The 22,364-nt window shown below is 33.1% G+C and overlaps 3 protein-coding genes across 4 annotated transcripts in view; 2 read left to right on the forward strand and 1 right to left on the reverse strand.

Annotated features, from left to right (window-relative positions):
* Positions 1-4,045: 4,045 nt before the first annotated feature.
* LOC145615688 (bidirectional sugar transporter SWEET6a-like) lies at positions 4,046-5,040 on the forward strand. Its single transcript, XM_081670745.1, has 4 exons — positions 4,046-4,282; positions 4,397-4,558; positions 4,667-4,786; positions 4,885-5,040. The coding sequence occupies exons 1-4, from the start codon at positions 4,046-4,048 to the stop codon at positions 5,038-5,040; spliced, it is 675 nt and encodes a 224-aa protein (XP_081526871.1).
* Positions 5,041-6,056: 1,016 nt separating this feature from the next.
* The window catches only part of LOC145614265 (uncharacterized), a 99,200-nt gene continuing 82,892 nt past the window's right edge, over positions 6,057-22,364 (reverse strand). Inside the window, exons 2-15 of one of the 2 annotated variants that reach the window (XM_081669286.1) lie at positions 13,446-13,541; positions 12,949-13,285; positions 11,719-11,810; positions 11,585-11,604; positions 10,470-10,707; positions 10,229-10,324; positions 10,026-10,141; positions 9,855-9,935; positions 8,299-8,422; positions 8,058-8,107; positions 7,280-7,370; positions 6,807-6,842; positions 6,590-6,687; positions 6,057-6,501 (exon numbers count right to left, since the gene is read on the reverse strand). In XM_081669286.1, coding sequence (XP_081525412.1) covers positions 6,385-6,501; positions 6,590-6,687; positions 6,807-6,842; positions 7,280-7,370; positions 8,058-8,107; positions 8,299-8,422; positions 9,855-9,935; positions 10,026-10,141; positions 10,229-10,324; positions 10,470-10,707; positions 11,585-11,604; positions 11,719-11,810; positions 12,949-13,280 — 1,491 coding nt within the window. In that variant the 5' untranslated portion in view covers positions 13,281-13,285; positions 13,446-13,541 and the 3' untranslated portion in view covers positions 6,057-6,384. The remainder of the gene's footprint in view (positions 6,502-6,589; positions 6,688-6,806; positions 6,843-7,279; positions 7,371-8,057; positions 8,108-8,298; positions 8,423-9,854; positions 9,936-10,025; positions 10,142-10,228; positions 10,325-10,469; positions 10,708-11,584; positions 11,605-11,718; positions 11,811-12,948; positions 13,286-13,445; positions 13,542-22,364) is intronic. The other variant, XM_081669287.1, reaches the window with a different exon arrangement.
* LOC145615436 (uncharacterized) lies at positions 17,314-21,583 on the forward strand. The gene is made up of 4 exons (XM_081670508.1): positions 17,314-17,647; positions 17,788-18,747; positions 20,804-20,881; positions 20,973-21,583. The coding sequence occupies exons 1-4, from the start codon at positions 17,513-17,515 to the stop codon at positions 21,345-21,347; spliced, it is 1,548 nt and encodes a 515-aa protein (XP_081526634.1). The 5' UTR covers positions 17,314-17,512; the 3' UTR covers positions 21,348-21,583.

Below are 22,364 nucleotides of genomic sequence, written 5' to 3' on the forward strand. Positions count from 1 at the left end.
AAATTTACACAAGCCTACTATTTGACAAAGTATATGATGGATGCTATGGAGTATTAACTATTAAGTCGTATTGGCAAAAATAATACTCTCTCAATCTCTCCGTCCATTCTTAATTTAAAGTTTCATTTAATTTATTTCATTTGCTCTTGAATCTAAATTAATCAAACTCCGGCATCTTATTTTTTTTTTTTTTTATATATCCACATTTAATCAATAAAACTAAAGTTTATTATCTTTCTTTCTTATATTCACATTACTTAACCAAACCCTGTAAAAGGCAAATAAGACTTTTATTTGAAGACGGCTAAAGTATCTACTTATATATTTATAGTGAGGCAACACATTAAAATAGTTTTTGGCATTCAATTTAATTTTTGCAGGTAAGTGTTTGGCTTTCTGTGAATAATATACTTCACATCACATTAATTAAAAAAGAACAATGGTAGGTGATAAGATAAGTAAAGAGTTTTATTGCATTTTTTTGGGGTACTAAACTAACACAAACACTAATTACATTTTTGCGCTCAATGGAATTTGGGTCGATGCTGATGTAATTCGCACAAAATTGTCAATATAGATGTCATAATCCTAATCAGTTTAACAGGGAAAAAAAAAATGTAGTGTAGATTTATATTTTCGAACCAATTTAACTTCATAGAAATTTTAAAATTTCTGAAAAAATATTCAATAAATAATAACTTCCTGCATTGACTTATTGAGCTTTGATGATTTTTTTTTTTTTTTTTTTTTTTTTTGACAAATTATTGAGCTTTGATGATGTAAAGTACATGAAGGCTATTAAAAGATAACATGGTTGTTACCTTGATAACAATTAATACATAGTACTGATATAATTATAAGTCAGAGTAAATTTTTTCAGCTCCAAATTCTCATATGAGGCTATGACCGGAATGACCCCATATCTATATTTGCTTGCTTAGATTTTATTGGTACGGTCAATGTACAATTGTACAAGCTAAGGGGCCAGGTTAGATATCAAACAAAATAGTTGCTTACTAAAATTGTTTTTCCTTTAGAGAGGGTAGTTTAATACGTAAGATATAAAGTGTTCTTTCTGCTCACGAATAATTATTTTCACGTCTCATTATCGTAACTATAACTAAATAGTTATCTAAATGAATTGATTTATCATAAAAGTTTATTCTCTACCAATGAGCATGATATATGATTTAGAGTACACATGGTTTTTACGACCTTATGATCGAATATGCTAAACGCAATACGTACAATCGATATTATATAAGAATTTGTACGAATAAAAAATCTAAACCGGAGGAGCAATTTTTTTTTTTTGATATCGACGAAATAATTAAAGTTGTTACGTGTATATAAACTAAATTATTGATTGCTGCATCAAAAAGTACAAAGCCTTTTTTGTAGCTTAGAATTACAAGCAATCCTTAATTTATGTATATAGTGCATGCATTACTAGTCTATTGTTAATTGGTTTAGCTAGTAAGCTGTAAGCTCATACATAAATCGTGTACTAATAACATCCATAGAATGCACACTATAACGTTCAAATTGTGAACCTTTAAATTTGCTTAATTAGCTTGTTCTACGCTGGACTGGGTTAGTTGCATGCACCCTATGCATCTCCACGTGTTTCAATGCAAGCGTAATCAATAACTACTCTTATTAAGGGAGGACTCGTCTAGCCAAACATGTGCAAGCTAGTTAGCTCTTACATTGCATCTAATTCAATCAATACAATACCTATCTATGTACGTACGACAACTATTAACTACGACGATGGGATAAGATCATAAGGGTTACATAGTATATACAATACAGTAAAGTGTATACAGTGCATATGAGACTACATATACAACACCTAGTCACATGATAACATGCACGCATGAATTACACGGGCTGGACAAAACCGAACTCTCACGAGAAATGCGGTCAAGCTCACTACTATTGCATGCAACAACATTATTCGCTTGCTCGATTATCAAACAGAAATTAAAAACGTACATTCAGTTATTAATTGCTTTAGGAGCAGAAAATCAGTTGCATGGAGCATTTATATCGTGCATCAGAGTCGATCCACTTTAAACAAGAATCCAATAAAATTAATCTATCTTTATAAAATTTTTAAAAAAAAATCTTTTACTACTATACATCACAATCTTAATTTAAAATTTTTATCTAATAAATAAGATTAACACTGTAACAAGGTAAATTATAAGATTACCCGTATTAAAGATAAAGCTTTAAGTTCAGAATTTATATCATTTTAATCTAATAAGTATAAAAACTAGATAAATTAATTAATTACATTCATAAGATAACAACGACGAATAGATACCTATAATTTCCTAATGAGATTTATTCATTTTACATTAAGATAATTATCCACACTGGATAATATTTACAATTATATACTCCATTATAAATTATAAAATATTAATTAAAATCCGATAAATATAAACGCAAAAAAAAGGTTAAGTGCAAGTCTTTCTTAGTCAAACATTTTTCTATAAATTCAGCCCAATTTCTTCAGTTTTTCTCTCACTTTTCAATTCATTCATTTTTTTTTTCTCTCTAATTTCTCTCTCTAAATTCTCTCTCTAAATTTTCTCTCCTCTTTTTCTCGTCTTCTTTCTGTTGATTCTTGAAGCTATTCAACAATGGTGAATCCTCTTCTTATTCGTAGTATTCTTGGAATTATTGGTATGATTATTTTTCTCTACCTTTAATTTTGCTCTTCCTTTTTTAGAAAAAAAATAATTGTATTAATTAGCATTATTGCTCTTGAAAATCTTCCATTAATTACATGCAATTAATCCAAACTTATCTTACGATCATTTTAATGCATGAAATTCATCGATTTAGTTTTCATGATTAGGTTATAGTAGTAGTAGTAATAGTAGTTTAAATTGCATAAAATTATGTCATCATCATGAAATTCTTGCTTCATTTTTTTTTTTAATATTTTGTTTTAAATCTAGAAATCAATTTGATTTTGATTTTGATTTTGATTTCTTACTTTCTTAGTATTATTTTTTTGGTAATTTTACAGTTGTCAAACTCTCTTAATTACTTTTTTTTCATATTCTTTTTTTTTTTTTTTATCAAGAAGTTAGTTGATAATCAATTGTATAAATGTCGTAATTAAGGAGTTAATTTGTATCCAAAACTTGATTAAGCTACGTCAAAATTGAGTCAATGTGAATAATAAATCTTGATCAAAATTCCAAAATATTGAAAAAACAGTGTAATTTAATTAATTTTGGTTAATAATTGGTAATGATTGAGTGAAATAGTAAAAAATACGGCGTGTTAAAGAGTTCAGGTAGTCGTGAGTAAAACGGCAAGCGAAAAAATCGGCGAAATATAAGGTTATTTTGTTGTTATAAATACAAATACAAATAGTAATTCTGTTATTAAAATTTGTATTTATTACCCAAATTTGATGCATGTACTATGGAGTGTACTAGAGTGCAACTTTTAGTTTGCTTAATCACGCTTTTTGTGTGTTTTTCTTCTTTACCACGCTTTTTGTATTTTCTTTAATCACACTGTTAATTATTTAGTGATAATAACTAATTTTGTTTAATCACACTGTTTAATTAGTACTAATTTTGATTTGTTGTTTTTTAATTTTGCAGGAAATGTTACATCCTTCTGCCTCTTTTGCTCCCCTGCGTATGCATTTTTTTTTTAATTTTATTATTATTATTATACTTTCTCTTTCCTCTTTTGTTTTTATATTAATTAGTGCTTTAATTGTGATATAATTATTGAATTAATTTAGTTGGACTGGATATAAACACAATAATGTTGAATGTGTCATTGGATATTTGGATGTGTGTGATATCACCAAATAAGTATGGTGCTTATTAGATACTTTGTATTAAGATTAGTGATTAATCTAACTTTTCCTATAATTTATGTAAACATTACAAGGTAATAATTGAATTTTATGACAAAGTATGGAAGTTTAGATCGAGTATACATGTTTTGTAACGCGGTAATATATAATGTATGGTACGATTTTGATTAACACGAGAAATAATTTATGTACGACGTATGTAACAGGCCTACAATTTGGAGGATTTTTAAGAACAAATCAGTGGAGGAATTCAAGTTTCATCCAATTGTGGCTGGTATAATCAACTGTTTCATGTGGGTGTTTTACTCGATGCCGTTCGTGCATCCTCACAGCATCCTTGTTACCACCGTTAACAGTGTTGGACTTGTTATGTACATTTGCTACAACTTGGTATATTTGAGATATGCTAACAACCAGAAGAGGGTAAGAGTTGAAGATAATAAAATCCCCTGAATTTTTAGTCCTGTTCTTTGCTGCAGGCCGAACTGTCAATTCGTGATCTAATGATGATAACTGGTTTCTGTTGTTGCAATTCAGAAATCAATGTTCATGTACTATGTCGCGGAGGTTGTGTTTCTGGCTGCCTTGATCTGCATCACACTCCTAGCGTTCCACACTCATACTTCGAGGTCTACCTTTGTTGGGATCTTTTGTGACGTCTTTGGGATCATTCTCTATGGTGCACCTCTCACTATTATGGTATGAATTTTGCATCTGTACTTCTATTTTTCGATATTAATTTAATTACAAGTTGATACATGTACATTATGTACTGAATTTTGAAATAATGTTTGTTTGGCATAACAGTACAAGGTCATAAAAACAAAGAGTGTTGAATACATGCCATTGACTCTTTCATTGGCTGGTTTGTCTAATGGAGTCGTTTGGAGTGCATATGCCTTCATCAGATTTGATCCTTACATTCTGGTAATCAGTTATACCTCATTTCATCTAGTCATTCTCAATGTGCACGTTATAATGCTTGTAATTTGTATCCTAATCCTTTGTTTCTTTCTTGTGCGTAGATTGGCAATGGGGTTGGAGCCTTACTTGCCGTAGCACAACTGATTTTGTACGCTTGCTACTATGGCTCTACACCAAAGGAGGGGAAGCTCGCAAAGGACCCGGTCAAGCCAACAGCACCACAACAAGTGCAGATGATGACTGTTTCTGCCGTCTAAAGATACTCAGTTTAATCTAGCTAGGTCCTTAGCCATTTTAATCTGTTCTGTTTGGCTAGCTTGTGTGTTTTTTGCTAGCGTAGGTAGTGAGTGATTTTGGTTATAGCTTAAAAACAGTAATAGTACTCTGTGTCGTGTTTTCCGGTAGGAATTTCTTGATTACCTTAATTAATTCGAGTGTTCTTATCTTTCTTCTTAAGATTGAAGAAGAATGAGGTTAAGCATTGCATATGATAGGGTTGGAACATAGATATGATAAACAAACCTTTTTATCCTTTCACCTTTGTTCTTACTTGTTACATTATTCCATTTCTCTTTTAAATTTCCTAATGACTTATAGCCCAAAACGATCATTTGATCATCGGAAATATATAAACTATGCAAAATTCTATGCATGTAGACTGTTGAGAGATGCCAACGGAAAGTGGTAGTCGTGGATAACATGCTATTTCAATTCATAATTAGTTGTTGATACCTCTAACAAATCCAGCATAATATACATGAAAATAAGGATTTTTTATAGTTGGAAATTTTGTTTACTGTACTTCCTAGTTCCTCCATTCTAAAACAATTTTCCAATTTTTGTCTTATTGATTTATCGATAATATGGTGTGTAAATGATACAATTATTATAGTGCAAAGGATTGAAATACAATTTTTATAGTGCAAAGGATTGAAATACAATTTTTATAGTGCAAAGGATTGAAATGTTACGAAAGATTGAGATAATATGGGACAACAAAAACTATGCAAGTGAATATTTAGAAAATCACTTACTTCATGAGATGTTCAGCATTTTGATTATGTATTATAGAAGCATGTTCCTTATTATTATTATCCGTGTGCTATTACAAACTTATCAAGAAAGAAATAGAAATTGAATTTCCTTTATCCTATTTTTTTTTTGGCTCTAAGGAGCACACCGCGCAAGTCCAAGGTATCCGAGTTATCCATTCATTAATTCAATTTTACAGCTTCAAGATGTTACAGCCAACCTCAACAACTCTTGTTGGAAATAGAAATATGGACCAAATATGCTAATAATATCGAAAAATAGATTCATTAATTCAATTATACAACTTTCAAGATGTTACAGCCAACTTCCTACAACATGTTGGAAATAGAAACATGGACCAAATATGCTCAATACAGCCAACCTCCTACAACCTATTTTCTTCTGTACTTCGTTTTAATCAGTAAAGTTTATTCATTTACAAGATGTACATAAACAGTAAACAAAGAAAGAATCTAGTCTTATGTTCATCACTGTCTCAATTCACAGCTACACCTTTAGTTGGATCAAGCTCGGTCAGCAATATACAATTTAACCAAATAAATGATGGGTTAGCTGGATCCAAACTCTTTGTTCCACCGTTCAAGCTCCTCCCATCGGCTCTTTGATAAGCTCGGTCGAATCACAGTCATAGCATTCCGAAAGTCTTCATATCTCAGAGGTCTGACCTGTTATATCAGATAAACAAGCAAATACCTAAGAATCATTTGCTTAATATAAAACAATTTAATGATGACTACATAACAATCAAGCAACCTGATTAGCCTTGACTGTGAGTATGTTTGGACCAAGTTCTCTTATTGGCATCATGGCAGCTTCTTCACATAAGGCTTGCAGGTCACTTCCGGAGTATCCTAAAAATAGACAAAACATAAAGCAACTTAAAACATAAATATCGACAAACTATACTGGCATGTAATACAACTGAAGCCATAAAACCAGAACACAGATGAGACTCTCAAGTATAACATACCCTCTGTTTCTCTCACAAGCCTTTCTAAATCTTGGCCTGCCATAGAAAAAACAGTAGATGGGTCAAAAAAGTATTTCAGTTAAGTAATGAATACAGAAGGGGGGAAAAAAAGGACAGTACACGAATGGATTCTTAAGCAATCAGAAGAGAGTACAAATACATTGTAATAGCATTTAAAGAAGTCTGGAAGACATCAAGAAAGCATACAGGATTGGATAATCAAACTAGATTCTTTTAACTAATCTAGACTTGCGCTATTAGAACTTGTACATGGTGGGAATAAATAAGAAGCTCTTCTGGATTTATACAGCTAATGTAAAAACAGTTGTATTAAAATTTAAAACAACATACAAGTATCTGCATTGTACAATATACTTGATGAATGAATAATTATAAATCAAAATAAAACGCAGAGAGGATAGGAGTAATAGGACTAAAAAAAAAAGTCTTATATGGAGTAATATTACACTTACCAGGCAAGGAAAATGCTTGACCCTTCAATTTTTGATTAAGAATAAGCCGCCTGACATTTTGATCAGGCAATGGAATGTATATTCTCTTGACCTGGCCAAGGATTGCTAACATGAGCATAGAAGCAACTAATGATGTGATAGTGTTACAGATAAAAAAGTCCCAACACTATAATCAGCCAAAGGGGCCCCAAATATATACATATAAGATTCTTATACACTCCACAACTGAGTACAGTCAATCAATCAATCAAAGCTTAATCCCATAAGTGGGGTCGGCTAAATGAACCAAAAGTGATTATTCCATATAACTGAGTAATATGAAGTTGATAAACAAGGGAGGCTAAGTAAATGCATCGAATAAAGTAATACTTTGCATAAATTCAACCAGGTCATTGACGATCCTAGATCCACCCAATGATCTAAGCAATAAATATGTCTTCTTCATCAGGAGCTATCTCAGAAACACAAGAGTTCATAATATAAACAAGCATTGCTAATCATATGATGCCTATATTCCAGGCCTAACCGCTTAATATGAGAACAGAAGAGAAACAAACATAATGGAGGTTTTTTTTTTTTGGAAACAAACATAATGGAGTTTTGTTTAAGTATAATCTAATAATTGCAATCAATCCAAGCTCAGACACCAGGAACAACATCACAGAAAGATCTCTGTCACAATGAGGTCAATAATGGATGTAGAGACAAGATCACGAATTTTGACAATTCATCAAAGTGAGAAGACTTATTATATAAAGTGAAACAGATGGAAAAGTACCAATCTCCTCAAAACTGCATCATCAATTTCTTGTGGTTTATTAGTTGCACCTGTATAGGAAAAGAAAAGAGAGGATGAAACAAAAAAAGAAATAAGTCTATCCCATCGGAAAAAAAAAAAAAAAAGGAGAGAAATAAGTCTATGTGAAGTGTTTTTTATAGGGTGCACTACTTTGGTTTGCTCTCTCTCCATTTCTGAAAAACAGCTTTTTTTTCAACCTACTAAAGTGTAGTAAGCTCACCAATTACTATCACTAGATCATCAGGATTTGAGGTGACACCATCAAATTGAACAAGGAACTCTGACTTCAACCTTCGGCTGGCATCATGTTCATTAGCCTCTCTTGTAGACATCATGCTATCGATCTGCCAAAAGAAAAAGGCAGAACAGACCCGTAATCAGTAAATGCTTTAAGGTAAGAATTAAAGATAGAAGTGATTGCAACAAAAATAAACTAATATTTACACATTGAATTTTCAAAAATTAGAATACATTAAACCAATTTAATGAAATGTCTGTATTAAGAAAGACAAATGCAAATAAATAAGGGAAATAAACATATGACCTCTTTGGCAAAAAAAACTAAAACGCGAGCGCACACACACACATATGACCATCTACGGACCTAAAAATGAAAGTTCAGAAAATAAGGGAAAATCCAAGTTTATCTGCCAGATAAACAAAAAAATCATTTATCAAGTGGCACTGTCATTAATAAATCAACTTTTTATCAAACATTGCCCCCAAATGTTATGTTGACTGGGAATTTTTGTTGATTTATTTACGAAATTGACACTTAATATATGTTTTTTATATATCTGGCATATAAACTGGGGCTTCCTCAGAAAGTACCATTGGACATCAGGATATCTTGTTTATTTTTAATTTTTGTTTTATTTTATTTAGCCTTGTGATCTATTACACGATAATTTTTTGTTATTTGCTTGTGCAGGTAATACAACAACATTGTTATGTTATAACATGTTCGAGTTAGTTAAAAAAAAAAGTGACTGAAAAATAGCATCAAAAATACAAATAATTTCCTACAAAGTATAATTTTGAATTGATAAGGGGAATTATCGTATGGATGGCCATACAGTTTGCTATTACTATGGACTGATAATGGGCAACATATTCCAAAAAGTGAAAAAACATCATGTCCAATCATTCAGAAGCAAAGTCTCTAATCTTACCAGCCACAAACCCAAAATTAATTAATAGCAGCAGAATTTCAAAATTATATCAATAACCATCATAAATGAAGAAAAACAATACAATCAGTAATACAGTTGTGATACACAAAGTTTTGCAAAACATATTTGCTACGTAAAAAGGGGGAGTTCACAGTCTTTTAAAGTTTATATATAGCCAGACATTTCCAGGTCACCAAACTTGTTTCAAGATTAAACTTGGCCTAACTTCTTTATCATTATGGCACAATAAGACCTTTCAAGATTAAACTTACCATTTCATGACTACCACACACAAGAAATAAAGGTATTCCTTAAACTCAACTTACTTGCCCCGTTTAAAATTGGATGTAAAACATGGTGACCACAAGTTCCAAAGGCGGCAAACAATTATCTGAATTGACAAAATAACATTCTAATGTTTTCTATTGAATGACATATGGTATTTTTAGGGGCTCTAACTTGCAAAAGATAAACATGTATATATATATCACGTGCACGGTGCACCCAGACACAACATACTACATTACAGAACAGTTGTTCACATAGTTTTTGAAGAATTGGACCAGCTAGAAGATCAGTTTTGGGATTCAGAACAGAAACATACCTCATCCATAAAAATTACAGAAGGCTGTCTCGAGATAGCAACCATGAAGAGAGTCCGGACGAGCTTTTCACCTTCACCAACCTGTCACGAACATAGCACAGGAATTGATCAAGACATGCAGTCTATAGAAAAACAGGAGTATACGAACTCAGTCGAGGCTAGATCACCCACCCACTTAGATGTTAAGGTAGACGCAGACACGTTAAAAAATGTTGCATTACACTCCGAAGCAACAGCTTTAGCAAGCATTGTTTTCCCATTGCCAGGTGGACCAAAAAGAAGCAGACCTAGAAGCAAAATGATACTCAAAATCACCACAAAAGTGAGTAGGCAGCCTATATCACATCTCATATTAACAGCCTAGAACACTATACCTCGGGGGGGCCTCCTAAGGCCAGTAAACAAATCTTTTCTTTTGGTGGGTAGGATAACCATTTCAAACAAAGTTTGCTTTGCCTTATCAAGACCAGCTGAGAAGGTCAAATAACAAGGTTTAAAATGATAATAGAATACATATTACAGATTATAAAACAAGGCCAAATAACAAAACTTTCAACAATGATTAAACAAAGCACAAAGCAGGTTTATTACTCGCAACTAACCCACTCGTCTTACCTACATCTTCCCATTTGACAGAAGGACTTTTATCCACAATTACTGTGTTTATCATCTCAACTAATTTTGCATCATAACCACCAGTATCTTGGTTTGATTTAGATGCTCCAGATTTATCTGTTTGATCTCTAGCTAGTGAACTGCTTTTTGTAACAATAGAGGGCCTCTGTGGAACAGTTTTTATTAAAGTTGATTGTTTTGAGAACCCCTTAGCAGCTTGTGGATTTGAAGAAGTAATCTGAAAGATGGATAGAAAAATTTCTCAAAAAAAATAATTTATTATTAGTGTGTATGCTATTATACATAGCCGTAAAGTGATCACATGGAATAAAATTAACATGCTCCAAGCAACTTATACACCTCGTAAAGACACATAATATAAAAACAACAGACATAATTTGAAATGGACAAGAAGATATACACCAAGATGCTATACACTCTTTGTTAACATTTCAAATATATTAACAAGTACGCATGATGTATGGAGGAAATCAACCGATAATATTTTATTAGAGAAATAGATTGATTGATAAACATCTACTAGCCAAAGAAGACAACGAGCAGGGACAAACTAAAATAGAAAGGTGGACTATATCTTTACGAAATAGATGACATGCCTTGCAAGGAAATTTATATGATTGGGAAAAGTTTCATAACATAAGGTAAACACCAGAATTAGCACACATTAGATACACAAAGAAACTAAATGGCCAAAGGACAAAGCCGGATGGAAACTAGACCCAAAAAAATGCTTGATCAAATTGATTTATGAGGTTGTAGTATCCAAACTCTAGATTTTGCATTAGTCACACTTTCCACATTCAGGTTGTTCCTTTGAGCGCAGATACCAGGAAAAATAAATAAAAAATAAAAAATCAAGCAAAATGCAACGTCACATCATTTAAAGTGCATTGAAGGCTGTAAAACCACCAATCACTTCTCCAGAAGCAAAGTAACTTAGTCCCACACCAAACAGCAGATACAAGGTCTAGAGAGGAGTAAGGGAAGCAAATCAGTCGATCAAACGAAGCATAGACCCATATGATGCAAAAAGTTCATGCCAACGAGAACCTTATGAAAGAATCAACTTGCACATTACATAGACAAAGACATACCTTGTTGGTTGTTTTGCTGCCTGAAAAGCAAGAGAAGGAAAAAAGATAAGAGCTAGAATCATTAATTTACAAGGATCAAACATATTATGAAAATTACATGATAGTGAATTGAACTGAGCATACACATTTCGAACCTATTCTTGCACTCAAGATTTGTAATCTCTCCGAAACATGTCCTTGCCACTTTGATATCTTCTGATGGTAGGAATTGACTTTCTGTTGTTCACTACAGCATATTAAGGAATTAGTCAAACTTGGTTTCCTCATGCAAGACAAACTGGTTTCCTCAGGCAAATCACATAACACAACAACCCCTCAAACAGTTCAAAAGTACAAGATTTTTAATGGACACTTAAAAATAGGTACGCCGAGCATCTATAATCTTTTAAATGTGGATATTCAGCAGGAAGGAGTAGTAGTAACAATTAGCACTTTGTTGTCAAATCCTTCGATGATTTAAAGAATTCTACCAATTATTTCATCACAAAATTTTTTAAATGCTTGCGATAGAAGATGCCAATAACAAAAGAATTCTACCATAACTAAAGTGTACAACTTCATAAAACTACAAAATTAATCGACTATATGTATAACTAGCAAAACATAAAAGCACATAAGGGAATTTTACACACTGAGATAAAGAATAAAGCTCGGTCACACAGGCACACTCTCTCGGTCCGGACGATTTTTGACACGCTCAAAATCTCCTCATACTAAGGGATGCAATATGAGTTTACTCTCTTCATCACACAATCTAAGTACGGGGTCCAGGGCCGTCTTTAGACATGTTTTTTCTCATACACGGAACAGGGCCCCCCAAAATCAAGGGCCCATAATTTTAAAAAATAAAAATTATAACCTTACATATTCACCTTCTTCTTCATAAAAGACCACCATTTCCAAACTAAAACCTAAAAATTCATCTTTGATTATGAAGATATATTTGAGGATTTTGCTTCAAAAAATATTAGAAGGATGACACTTTTTAAATAAAATGTTTTTGTTTGTTGTTCAATTAAATTACTATTAAACTTAGTACTATGAATATTTAAGCTCTATAATAAATTGTAGTACTGTACTTGAAAAAAAAAAGCCATTTTAAATTATAATAATATTTTTAACCTTTTAATAGTCCTCTAAAAGTTGAAGGGCCTAATTTTAATAATTAGAACAGGGCCACCAAATTGTCGGAGACGGCCTTGAAGGGATCATAGAATTCAGTCACATCATTCATCCATATTCAAGATATAAACTTGTTCCGCACATTCCAAAATAGTATATTGCCAGCAAAACCAGTAAATAACAGCATGATCAAGCACAAAAACTACATACAGCCAAGTAAAGATCATCAATTTCCCCATTACCTCGGCGAAATAAACGACGGGGGCCGGGTAGAAGCGCCTTCAGCAAGAATACGCTGAGCATTTCTATAGTGCAAAATTGCATCATCAACTAAACCCCATTCTTCAGCTCTAACAGCTTTATCAATCTCTCCCGTCGCCAAATCAAAGTAGCCTTTCAATTTACCAGCAGTTCTCTCATTCGAAACCATACTCCCATCTACACCTACTTCCATTGTTCCCCCCGTTCGATTAATTGAAGAATTAGGGTTTCCGTTATAGTTCGAATCATACAAAGGATCAGAATTTGAGAATACCGAATTCAACGAATCGATTAATCCTTTCCAGAAGCTCATATCTGCTAATTACAACAAGTTCAGTGCAAAATTAGGGTTTTTCGGAACGAAATTGTGAATTGTAATTGCGAAATTTGTGTAAAAAAGACTGAATTAATAAAGGAGAAATATAAATTAATTAAACTATACGATTAAGAGAGATTGAGAGAGGGGAGAAGTGCTTACCAACTGGAGATGGAGATTGTTGCAGAAGTTCATCGTAAGGAAGAAGAAGAAGAGTAGTAAAGACAGAAATAAAAATGGCGGATTTGATGATCGGAAATTTTTGATAAAGAAGAAAGGTCAATTAAATTAAACAGTGATATTGCAGAAAATGAAGCAAAAGGAAAGATACGCGATCCTACAATATTTATTCGTACTCCGTATGATCGTTGGAGTATTTCCTTGCTTGTACTCACAAAGTCAGCCACATAACCATCGATTGCGATGGTTACTTTGTCAGTGTCATAGGGGATTACTCGTTCAATTTTACAAAGGTTATTGGTCAGTTTTACAAGGGTTACCTAGAGAGTAGGGATTAATTCATCAGTATTTTAGGAATTACCGGGTCAGTGTTAGAGGGATTCCTTTGTTCTTTTACAAGTGGCCACATGGTGTGCCCAGCCGTACACGAGACGCACTGTTCGTTATTTGCTCACCCGAGACTCCGAGAGTATAATGCGAGACTCAACTTTGAATACAAAATGAGTTTTTTTTTTACCTGCAATGGTGATACCAACCCACTTCTTAATTTAGTAACTCATGTGAAGTCTAATTTTCAATGGTGAAACTCTCTAAAGTACTCGTATATTAATATGACTTTCAATTTATGGCTCATCAAATCCATATTATAAGGTTTTCAAAAAAAATAAATAAATAAATAAATAAAAATAAATAAATAGATTACAAAATATATTAAAAATTGATAAGGGCCCACACTTTTTGTCAAATGAGATTCAAAGTTAAGAATTTAAACTTAGCAACTTTCTTTTGGAGTTGCTAAGTTTAACCAACTTATTGGTATCCTTTGCAAAAAAAATCTTTCTCCTAAATAAACTCATATTTTCGTTTATAGGAAGTAAATAAAAAAATTGAATTAGATTAAATCAAATTATTTATAGCAGATTTGGAATTTATTTATTGTATTGAAACTTAAATATATATATATATATATATATATATATATTTTGAATAAATATTGAAATTTAAATTTGATATAGCACAAACCATTTTCTTTTTTGGGTTATAGAATAAACAAAATTATTTATTACGGACTTCAATTTTTTTTTTTTAAAAAAAAAACCGGCATGAAACATATTGATTTTAGAACACTGTGAGTAATAATATTATAGTTTTCAAATCAAGAATTTTGCAAGCATGGTTAATATTAATTTCATATTTTTTTAAAAAAAAATTATATAATTTTTTGCCTAATTTTAAGTTATGAATGTTTAAATCTTCCACAATAACTATCAAATCAACAATACCGTGTTTTTTAAAACTTTTTCTTAACAATAATACTCCTTATAAATTAATAACTTATTCTAAAACAAGATTGGCATATAGTGTTATAACATAACTTTTTTCGTAAAACTTAGAAAATTAATCAAAATAAAAGTACATAATCGCTTAAGAAAGATATTATTTTATAACATCGAGTCAACATGAATTACATGACACGTGATTCCAATCTTTTTATGATCATTTTGTATAATAGGAGCAACAACATGTTTTACTTTCGCAAATCCCCTCTGCAGTATTGTAAAGTCGTTCGGCATGTTCTTGGCACACATTCGGGTCACATATAGATCCATCGGCAAAACATTCAATAAGTTTATATCCCGGACGAGCTTTACTAGGCTTACATTGCGATAATTCATCAGTTGAACTTAATGATCTTGCTAAGATACCTGTTTTGAACATAACAACCAGTATAATGTATGGTTCAAGGAGATATATGATGGTGTACTTTTCTTACAATAAGATATATAAAATGATCTTTGAGACTCATTGTACAAGATTTATCTCATAATACGTCAATCAAATTGAATGATATAATAATTTGTAAAGTAGATTTTAAAAACCTAATTAAGACAAAATATATAAATAAAAAAAAAAATAAGTAAATAAATTACCTGAAGAATTCACGAGGAGTAAGAGTAACAACATTGGAGCTATGTATTGTGAAGATGCCATTGTAGATTTGTAGGCCTAGTAAGAATGGATGACTGAAGTTTTTGTTCAAGAAAAAGAAAAGATGGTATGGGAGTGATGTGCATTGATATGGTCAATTGTACACCTTTTATACTTGTAATCGTTCTGACCTATGGACTAGAATCTTACACCATAATACTTATATAAGTTATATTGAGCAACAAATCACATGAAAATCAATTACAATAATAATTGTAAAAAGATTGTCATAATATGTTTATCTATTGCCTTTTTAATTTTTTATGCCAAATAATGTCAATAATTTATCTTATAAAATATTTTGTGATGAAATTTCAAAAGTTATTACGGAGTACTTTGTAAATTAATGTAAAAATGGTGAACTAAAAATTTTGTTTTTGTAGCATATTCTAAATCTAGCTAATAGAATTTTTATGTATAAGTAGAGAGATAAATTAGGATAATCAAATTAAAATGGCCCAAAAGTATAGCATTATACCATTATTAACATTTTACTACTTCATAGCATGTAAGGGTTAACCTATCTATCAAATAGAAAAACTAACCAAGCACAAATGCACAATGGTTCATGCTCACATTTTTATTGGCCTAAGGGCCAAATTATTGCAATTCATAATATTAGTTGCTAAGTCGAATCTTGTAAAGTTGTAGTGCACTTTAATTTTCTTTGTTTGCTCAATTGCTCGTAACCTCTCTTTATTTTTTAGATGAACTTACTCTTTTAACGACTTAACGCTTAACCCTTATCACCATTTAAAGTATAGAATATGAAATACTAATAGTTGTAGTCTTGCAAAGTAAATTAGTTGATTTTTTAAAAAATTATTATTTTTATTTTTTAATTTCATAAATCATACTCCCTCCTTCCCCAAATGATAGTCCCTTATGGGCAAAAATCACGGGAATTAAGAAACTTAAATAAAAGTACTCCGTAGTAAAATTACATTGAAAAGATAAATTTACATTGGGTATGTAAAATAGTAGAGAGAGAAAGTACATTGAAAAATAAAATTTACATGAGAAAGTTAAATTTGCACAAATATTGTTACAATTGGAGGGAATTTTGATAAAAAAATGATATTAATGGTACTTGAAAAAAGCAAATGAGACTATCAGTTTGGGACTAAAAATAAGCCATAAGGGACTATCATTTGGGGACGGAGGGAGTAACATTGTTCCATTTGGATGCATTTGTAAGACTATTAATCTATTTTTCGTGAATTAGGGCCCAATTGTGAAATTTACACAAGGCCTCTCGATTGTTAGAGATAACCTTGGTAGGTTCATATTGTCATAGACCTCATAGTCCAAATGTAACTTTTGGTAATTTAAGGACAATTTTGTAATAAATGTACAATATTTATGGCACATTCATTTTTTATTTTTTTAATTTATAACTTAAAAATTAATTTTCTTTCTTTTTTCTTTTTGAAGCAATTAATTTTCTTTCTATCTTAATGATTTGAATTTATTTATTTTTCTTTCCAAATTATTGCCTAAAAATTATCTTTCTTATTAAACATCCTAATTTTTTTTTTCAAAAACCTATATTACTATTTGGTAGATTTTTTTTGGAAGGATATTATTGGGTTGATTCACCTACCCTAATCCATTAAGTTCATTTCCTCATGAAAAAGTGAAAAACCCTTCATAGATATTTTTAGTTTTTTTTTTTTACCTCCTTCAAAAATAAAGCCACGTCATCTATTTGGTTCCTATCACTAGAAAAGCATTTCTAACGGTCCGATCAAAATTTTCAGATCCAAACAAGAAAGTAAATAAACATCATATATATACAACTGTAGATTTATACAGATAAAAAAAACATTAAAATTAAAAATAAATAAAAAATAAAAAACCCCTTTTCTATTACACAAATCCAATCCTTCTCCAAAAACCCTATTTTATCTCTTTCTCTCTCCTTAATTTTAATTTTCCATTTTCATTTTCATTTTCATTTTTCACTTTCAAGAAAATACCCAGAAAATCATACAAATACATAAAGAAAACCCCAATTTTCGGGGTCCCGAAAATCTCTCTTTCCTTCTCTCTCCTCTTCCATGGAGCAGCACCAGCAAGTAGGCGGTCTTCCGCCGCCGTTCGCCGTGAATTCCGCCGATGCTCAGCCTTCCGCCGTCGCAAACCCAACTCCAACTCAACCCCAACTCCCCCCAACTCACCCTTCTTACGCCGAGGTTTAATTTTAATTCTAGATCCCAAATTAATTCTAAGTTCTTAATTTTTAATTTTGGGGTTTCAATTAATTTTTATGGGTATTTAATTAATTTTTATGGGTATTTATTTAATTTTAATGGGTAATTAATAATTTATGCAGATGATAACAGCAGCAATAATGTGGGACAGTTCACAAGGGAAAGCAGGAGGATCAAGCAAGAGAGCAATAGCAAAGTATATTGACCGAGTTTATACCAATCTTCCTCCAACTCACTCGGCCTTGTTGACTCATCACTTGAAGCGGTTGAAGAATTCTGGTCAACTCGTTATGATTAAGAATTCTTATCAACTCCCTGTTGTTGCTGCTGCTGCTGCTGCTGCTGCTGTTCCTCTTAGATCTGCTCCGCCATCGCAATTGAATCCTCAATCACAAGATTCGATGACTCCAAAAAGGAAGCCGGGTCGCCCGCCAAAGGCTAAGCCTTTGGGCCAGCCCAGTCCGGGTCCTGTAGGCCCATCTCCGGCTCCTGCGGTTGGAGTTGGTAATGGGGCTTCCACTGGTAAAAGGCCTCGAGGTAGGCCGCCGAGGCAGCAGCAACAGCAGCAGCCGGCTGTTGCGGAGGTGCCGTTTGTTCAGCCTGTTTATGATGCTCCACCAGTACCACCAGTTGTTGGTTTGAACAATGGACAGCCTATTAAGAGGCGGGGCCGCCCTTTCAAGAATAAGCCGGCACAGCAGCCGATTTATCAGGCACAAGGTGAATTCCAGCCTGCTAAGCAAGAATTGGCGATTGTTCCGGTGAATGGTACAGTTTCCGGGGTTCCGAAGAAGCGGCCAGGGCGACCGCCTAAGGCAAAGGGGGCTGCTGCCCCCGGAATTGCTGCTGTAGGGAGTGGTAAGCCTAGGGGTAGGCCTAGAAGGAGTCCATTAGCCCCTGTTGCGAAGCCGGTTGGGAAGAGGCCGCGTGGACGCCCGCCTAGGCAAGCGGGAGTGGCTCCCGGTGGCGGTGTTGCTGGCGGGAAGAGGCGTGGTAGGCCGCCTAGGGGGAGTGTGCCGAATGTGGCCCCACCGAAACCAGCGAGGAAGTATACTGGCAAGCCTCGTGGCAGGCCTAGGAAGGTATTAGTGCTGTGACCTTTTTCCCTCTTAAAGTTTGAGTTTGTTTGAATTTGAATTTTGGCACCTTTGAGTTAATTGTCATCTTATATAATTTGAATGTTTAAATATGGATGTTGGACTGTTGGAGGGGCATAATTGGAAATTAGTTTGTTGAGGAATATTGGAATAGTAAAGTGCTGATGTGTTCTGTTGAGTCCATTCACTGAGTTTTGAGAGGAGAAAGAAAATGAGTGCTGTTTAGCTTGTTTGACTATCTTATCTTTATAAGATTTTCTTGCCTTTCTTTGCTATAGTTATTATCAAATTTAAAGTCTTTAATTTGGGTTCTTGTTTGTTCTTAAATGTAGATAAAATTGGATTTGTTTTCTAATTATCAATGTTGTTGTTTGACTATCTTTATTTGTAGTATTTGTCATATTATTAATTTATTATCTGAATACAAATTTAATTAATTAATATTGCATGAAATTGTATATATTTAATTTATTGGGTAGGAGTGTAGGACTCTTTTATTAGTTAAATTAATCAAGAATTTTGAGTTGAGTTTTAATGGGGAGTCAAAATTTTATATTTACATTACTCCCTCCATCCCTTAAAGATTGGCCCATTCTCAGCAGCTAGGGGTAAGGCTTTGAAGTTATAAGTTTGTAACTGTTATAAGGATTTCCTGAGAAATTTTGATTAGAATCATTAGATGTTCTGCTGTGAGCATTATTGTGGAAGCATACTCCATTAGTCCATTGTGAGTATCATGGAAAGCATACTCCAATGTAGTAATGGTCATAATCGCCTGTGAATCCAAGTAGGTTGCAGTAGCGAGGCAGTGATTTGTATATAGGCTATTGTAAAGGTTGCTCTAAGTTAGTGCATTAGTGTAGTGATTTGCACCAGTCAATGGACTGACTAATTATCTGAAATGTATCAGTTTTTATGCTACCATGGGAAGTAATATTGCTGCTAGTCTTCTATATGACGCTGATGGAAGGCTAGCTTCATTTTACACAAGCCCTGCCTTCCCCCCCCCCCCCCCCCCCCCCCCCCCACCACCACCACCACCACCACCACCACATAAATCTCCCTTCTTATGCTACTGTTACTTTGCAATCATATTTATTGGTACAAGAATACTATATTTGGGGTAAATTGAGAGCCATTTGAGTTCGGTTTTTGTCAGATTGCAGGCATTGAATTTTTTTTTTTTAAGAGTTGAATAGATGTTTATACAAACATATGAAGACAGTCCAACCCTGTTAAATAGGAGAACAGGAAAGTGAGGAGGCCGGTGGGTTGAGAGGTTAGACTGAGAATTTGTAACTTATAGCAGGAGATGTATTCTTTGGTAATTTGGTTTGAGGTATAATATCTAGGTAATTTTTAACTTTAAAATCAAGATGCATTCTACTTCATCTTTTATTCTGGATAGGCATGCTATTAAAAGGGATGGAGGTTTAATTTGTCAGCTTGGGTCTAAAGTAGCTCCTTTATTCGTGAAGATTGTTTTGTAACTTTCATATTAAAAGATTTATTTTACATTTTATCATTCTATGTTCTGTAAATCTTTTGAGACAAGATTGGTTTCTTAGAATCTAGGATATTCCCCCTAACAAATTTGGGGATAAAAGGTCAGATTACTTACTAAAGCCTAGTAAATGAACATTTGATGAACTTTTTGAAAGATACAACTGTTTCTAAAAGCTCTTAATTTAGTTTTTGCTTACGGGGTGTCGGAGGATCCTACATGTGATACCCAACACAAAACAGTAATTCAAAGCAAGATAGATGGCAATTAAAGAGACAATGTTGATGTCATGGGAATATGGTTATGAGAGTTGAGAGTATGTAGGCAAAATTGGATTTGACGTCAAGTATCAACTGACTAGGCAACATATTTCTGCTCTTATATTACATGCTGCACTCGGGTGTGTTGTTGCTACTCTTGAAATAGCTTTCTTGCTGTCTTACTAAAACACTAATTCGTTGCACAAACCTTATCTTGCTTAATGTGCATGTGATGTGATCTTTAAAATTTCTCATGCTGACTAATTTTAACCTTCAGAATGCTTCACCTGTGGGGAAGCAAACGTCTGAGCAAGTGGCAGCAAATGAAGAGTTGATGAAGAAGGTTGAAAACATGGTAAGTCATATGTATATTCTCATCTTCTGTTATATTTGGAACTGTCCCTTTTTTGACCTACATGTTAAACCTTGTCGTAATTTGTTTGCAGCAAGCAACAATCAAAGATGCTGTAGTTGTGCTTAGGCCCTTTGTACCTAATGAGGATGGATCTGATGCGTTGGCTGCATTGCAACATCTCGAACATCTATCAACAATGAGTTTTACTGCATCTCCATCTCCATCTCCAAATCCCGAAGAACCTCCAATGGAAACTACATATGTGAATTCGACTGTCCAAGTCCAACCTAGTACATCTGTGCCTGAAACAGAGAATATTACTGTATCAACTATGGTCCCCCCTGTTGTACCATTTAGCATAGCTGAACCCACAATGAATGAAACGGCACCATTGTACGGACCACCTCCGACCATTGAAGCCCAACAGCCAGTTAGTTGGATACCGTCAAGTGAAGCACAATTGTGAGATGTAGGATTAAGCTTGTTGATTATGTTGATTATTAGGTCTAGTGCTTATTTAGAGAGGATGAAATTTGTAGAGGACTTAATTAGACGCTAATGTTATTTGTAAGAAAGTGTAATTCGAATTCAGTCACCCTTTCTGTATTATCTTTTAACAGCTAAATTTGTTCCTTCTGCTTTATAGCAATGAAGGTTTGAGGAAAAAAAAAAAACCCTTGAATACTAAGGAAGTCATCATAATTTCGATGTCATAACCCAGTATGCATATGATCAATTAATAAAGCAAGTGACGATGTATGTGATGATATATAGTGCAGGGGTGCCCTGTCGAAGCCATTTGCAAGTATTAAGGTAATCCTTTTTCCTAATTTACGCCAAGTTGTGATGAAGCATGATAAAAAGCTTATTCTGTGAGATTGTCACATTTTTTGTTGATTGCTGACTCATGCAGCTGCACTTGGTGACCGTCAGCTAGAGCTTTGATGGAGTTTCAGATCATGTTCTTGACGATGAATTTGATGTTCAAGCACATAAATTGTACTCTAACTACTCTCTATTGACTCAATGTACTTAGATAGCATGCTACATTCTTATTCGTAACTGTATGCTGTTTTTGCTTTCGCTTGTCGTCGTTCCTGGGTCCTGGTGACTGGTGTTATACATCTTTTTGGTTGGATTCAACACTTTTGCTGGTTGCTTAAAAGTTGTTTATTAGGGCCCATGGTTTAATGGAGTACTAGTATTGTTAAACCAAGTTTAATCATAGTTTTCAGTGGAGTTGTTCAGTTTGCTTTATTACGTCTGTATCTCCATTTTGCATTGACTTCTATTGAAAATGACATTCTTGACATTAATAAACCAGTCAGTCATAAATAAATTACGGAAAGATTCAAAGATTTGTACCTCACAATATTACAAATAAATGAACGGTTTAGATTGGTCTTTAAATTTGAACGATTGAAATTTAGAACATACCCACTTTGTTCTTCATTATCATTATCAACATAGTATAGTTGGTTTT

Source organism: Chenopodium album, chromosome 25 (genome assembly GCF_948465745.1).
Source record: "Chenopodium album chromosome 25, dcCheAlbu1.1, whole genome shotgun sequence".
NCBI lineage: Eukaryota > Viridiplantae > Streptophyta > Magnoliopsida > Caryophyllales > Amaranthaceae > Chenopodium > Chenopodium album.

Excerpts from the sequence above, each read along its gene's own strand:
- LOC145615688 (XM_081670745.1), top strand. The coding sequence starts at position 4,046 with ATGTACGACGTATGTAACAGGCCTACAATTTGGAGGATTTTTAAGAAC. Across the intron at positions 4,559-4,666 it reads GTGCACCTCTCACTATTATG|TACAAGGTCATAAAAACAAA; the intron begins GTATGAATTTTG and ends TTGGCATAACAG. Across the intron at positions 4,787-4,884 it reads GATTTGATCCTTACATTCTG|ATTGGCAATGGGGTTGGAGC; the intron begins GTAATCAGTTAT and ends TCTTGTGCGTAG.
- LOC145615436 (XM_081670508.1), top strand. The coding sequence starts at position 17,513 with ATGGAGCAGCACCAGCAAGTAGGCGGTCTTCCGCCGCCGTTCGCCGTG. Across the intron at positions 17,648-17,787 it reads CTCACCCTTCTTACGCCGAG|ATGATAACAGCAGCAATAAT; the intron begins GTTTAATTTTAA and ends TAATTTATGCAG. Across the intron at positions 20,882-20,972 it reads TGAAGAAGGTTGAAAACATG|CAAGCAACAATCAAAGATGC; the intron begins GTAAGTCATATG and ends ATTTGTTTGCAG.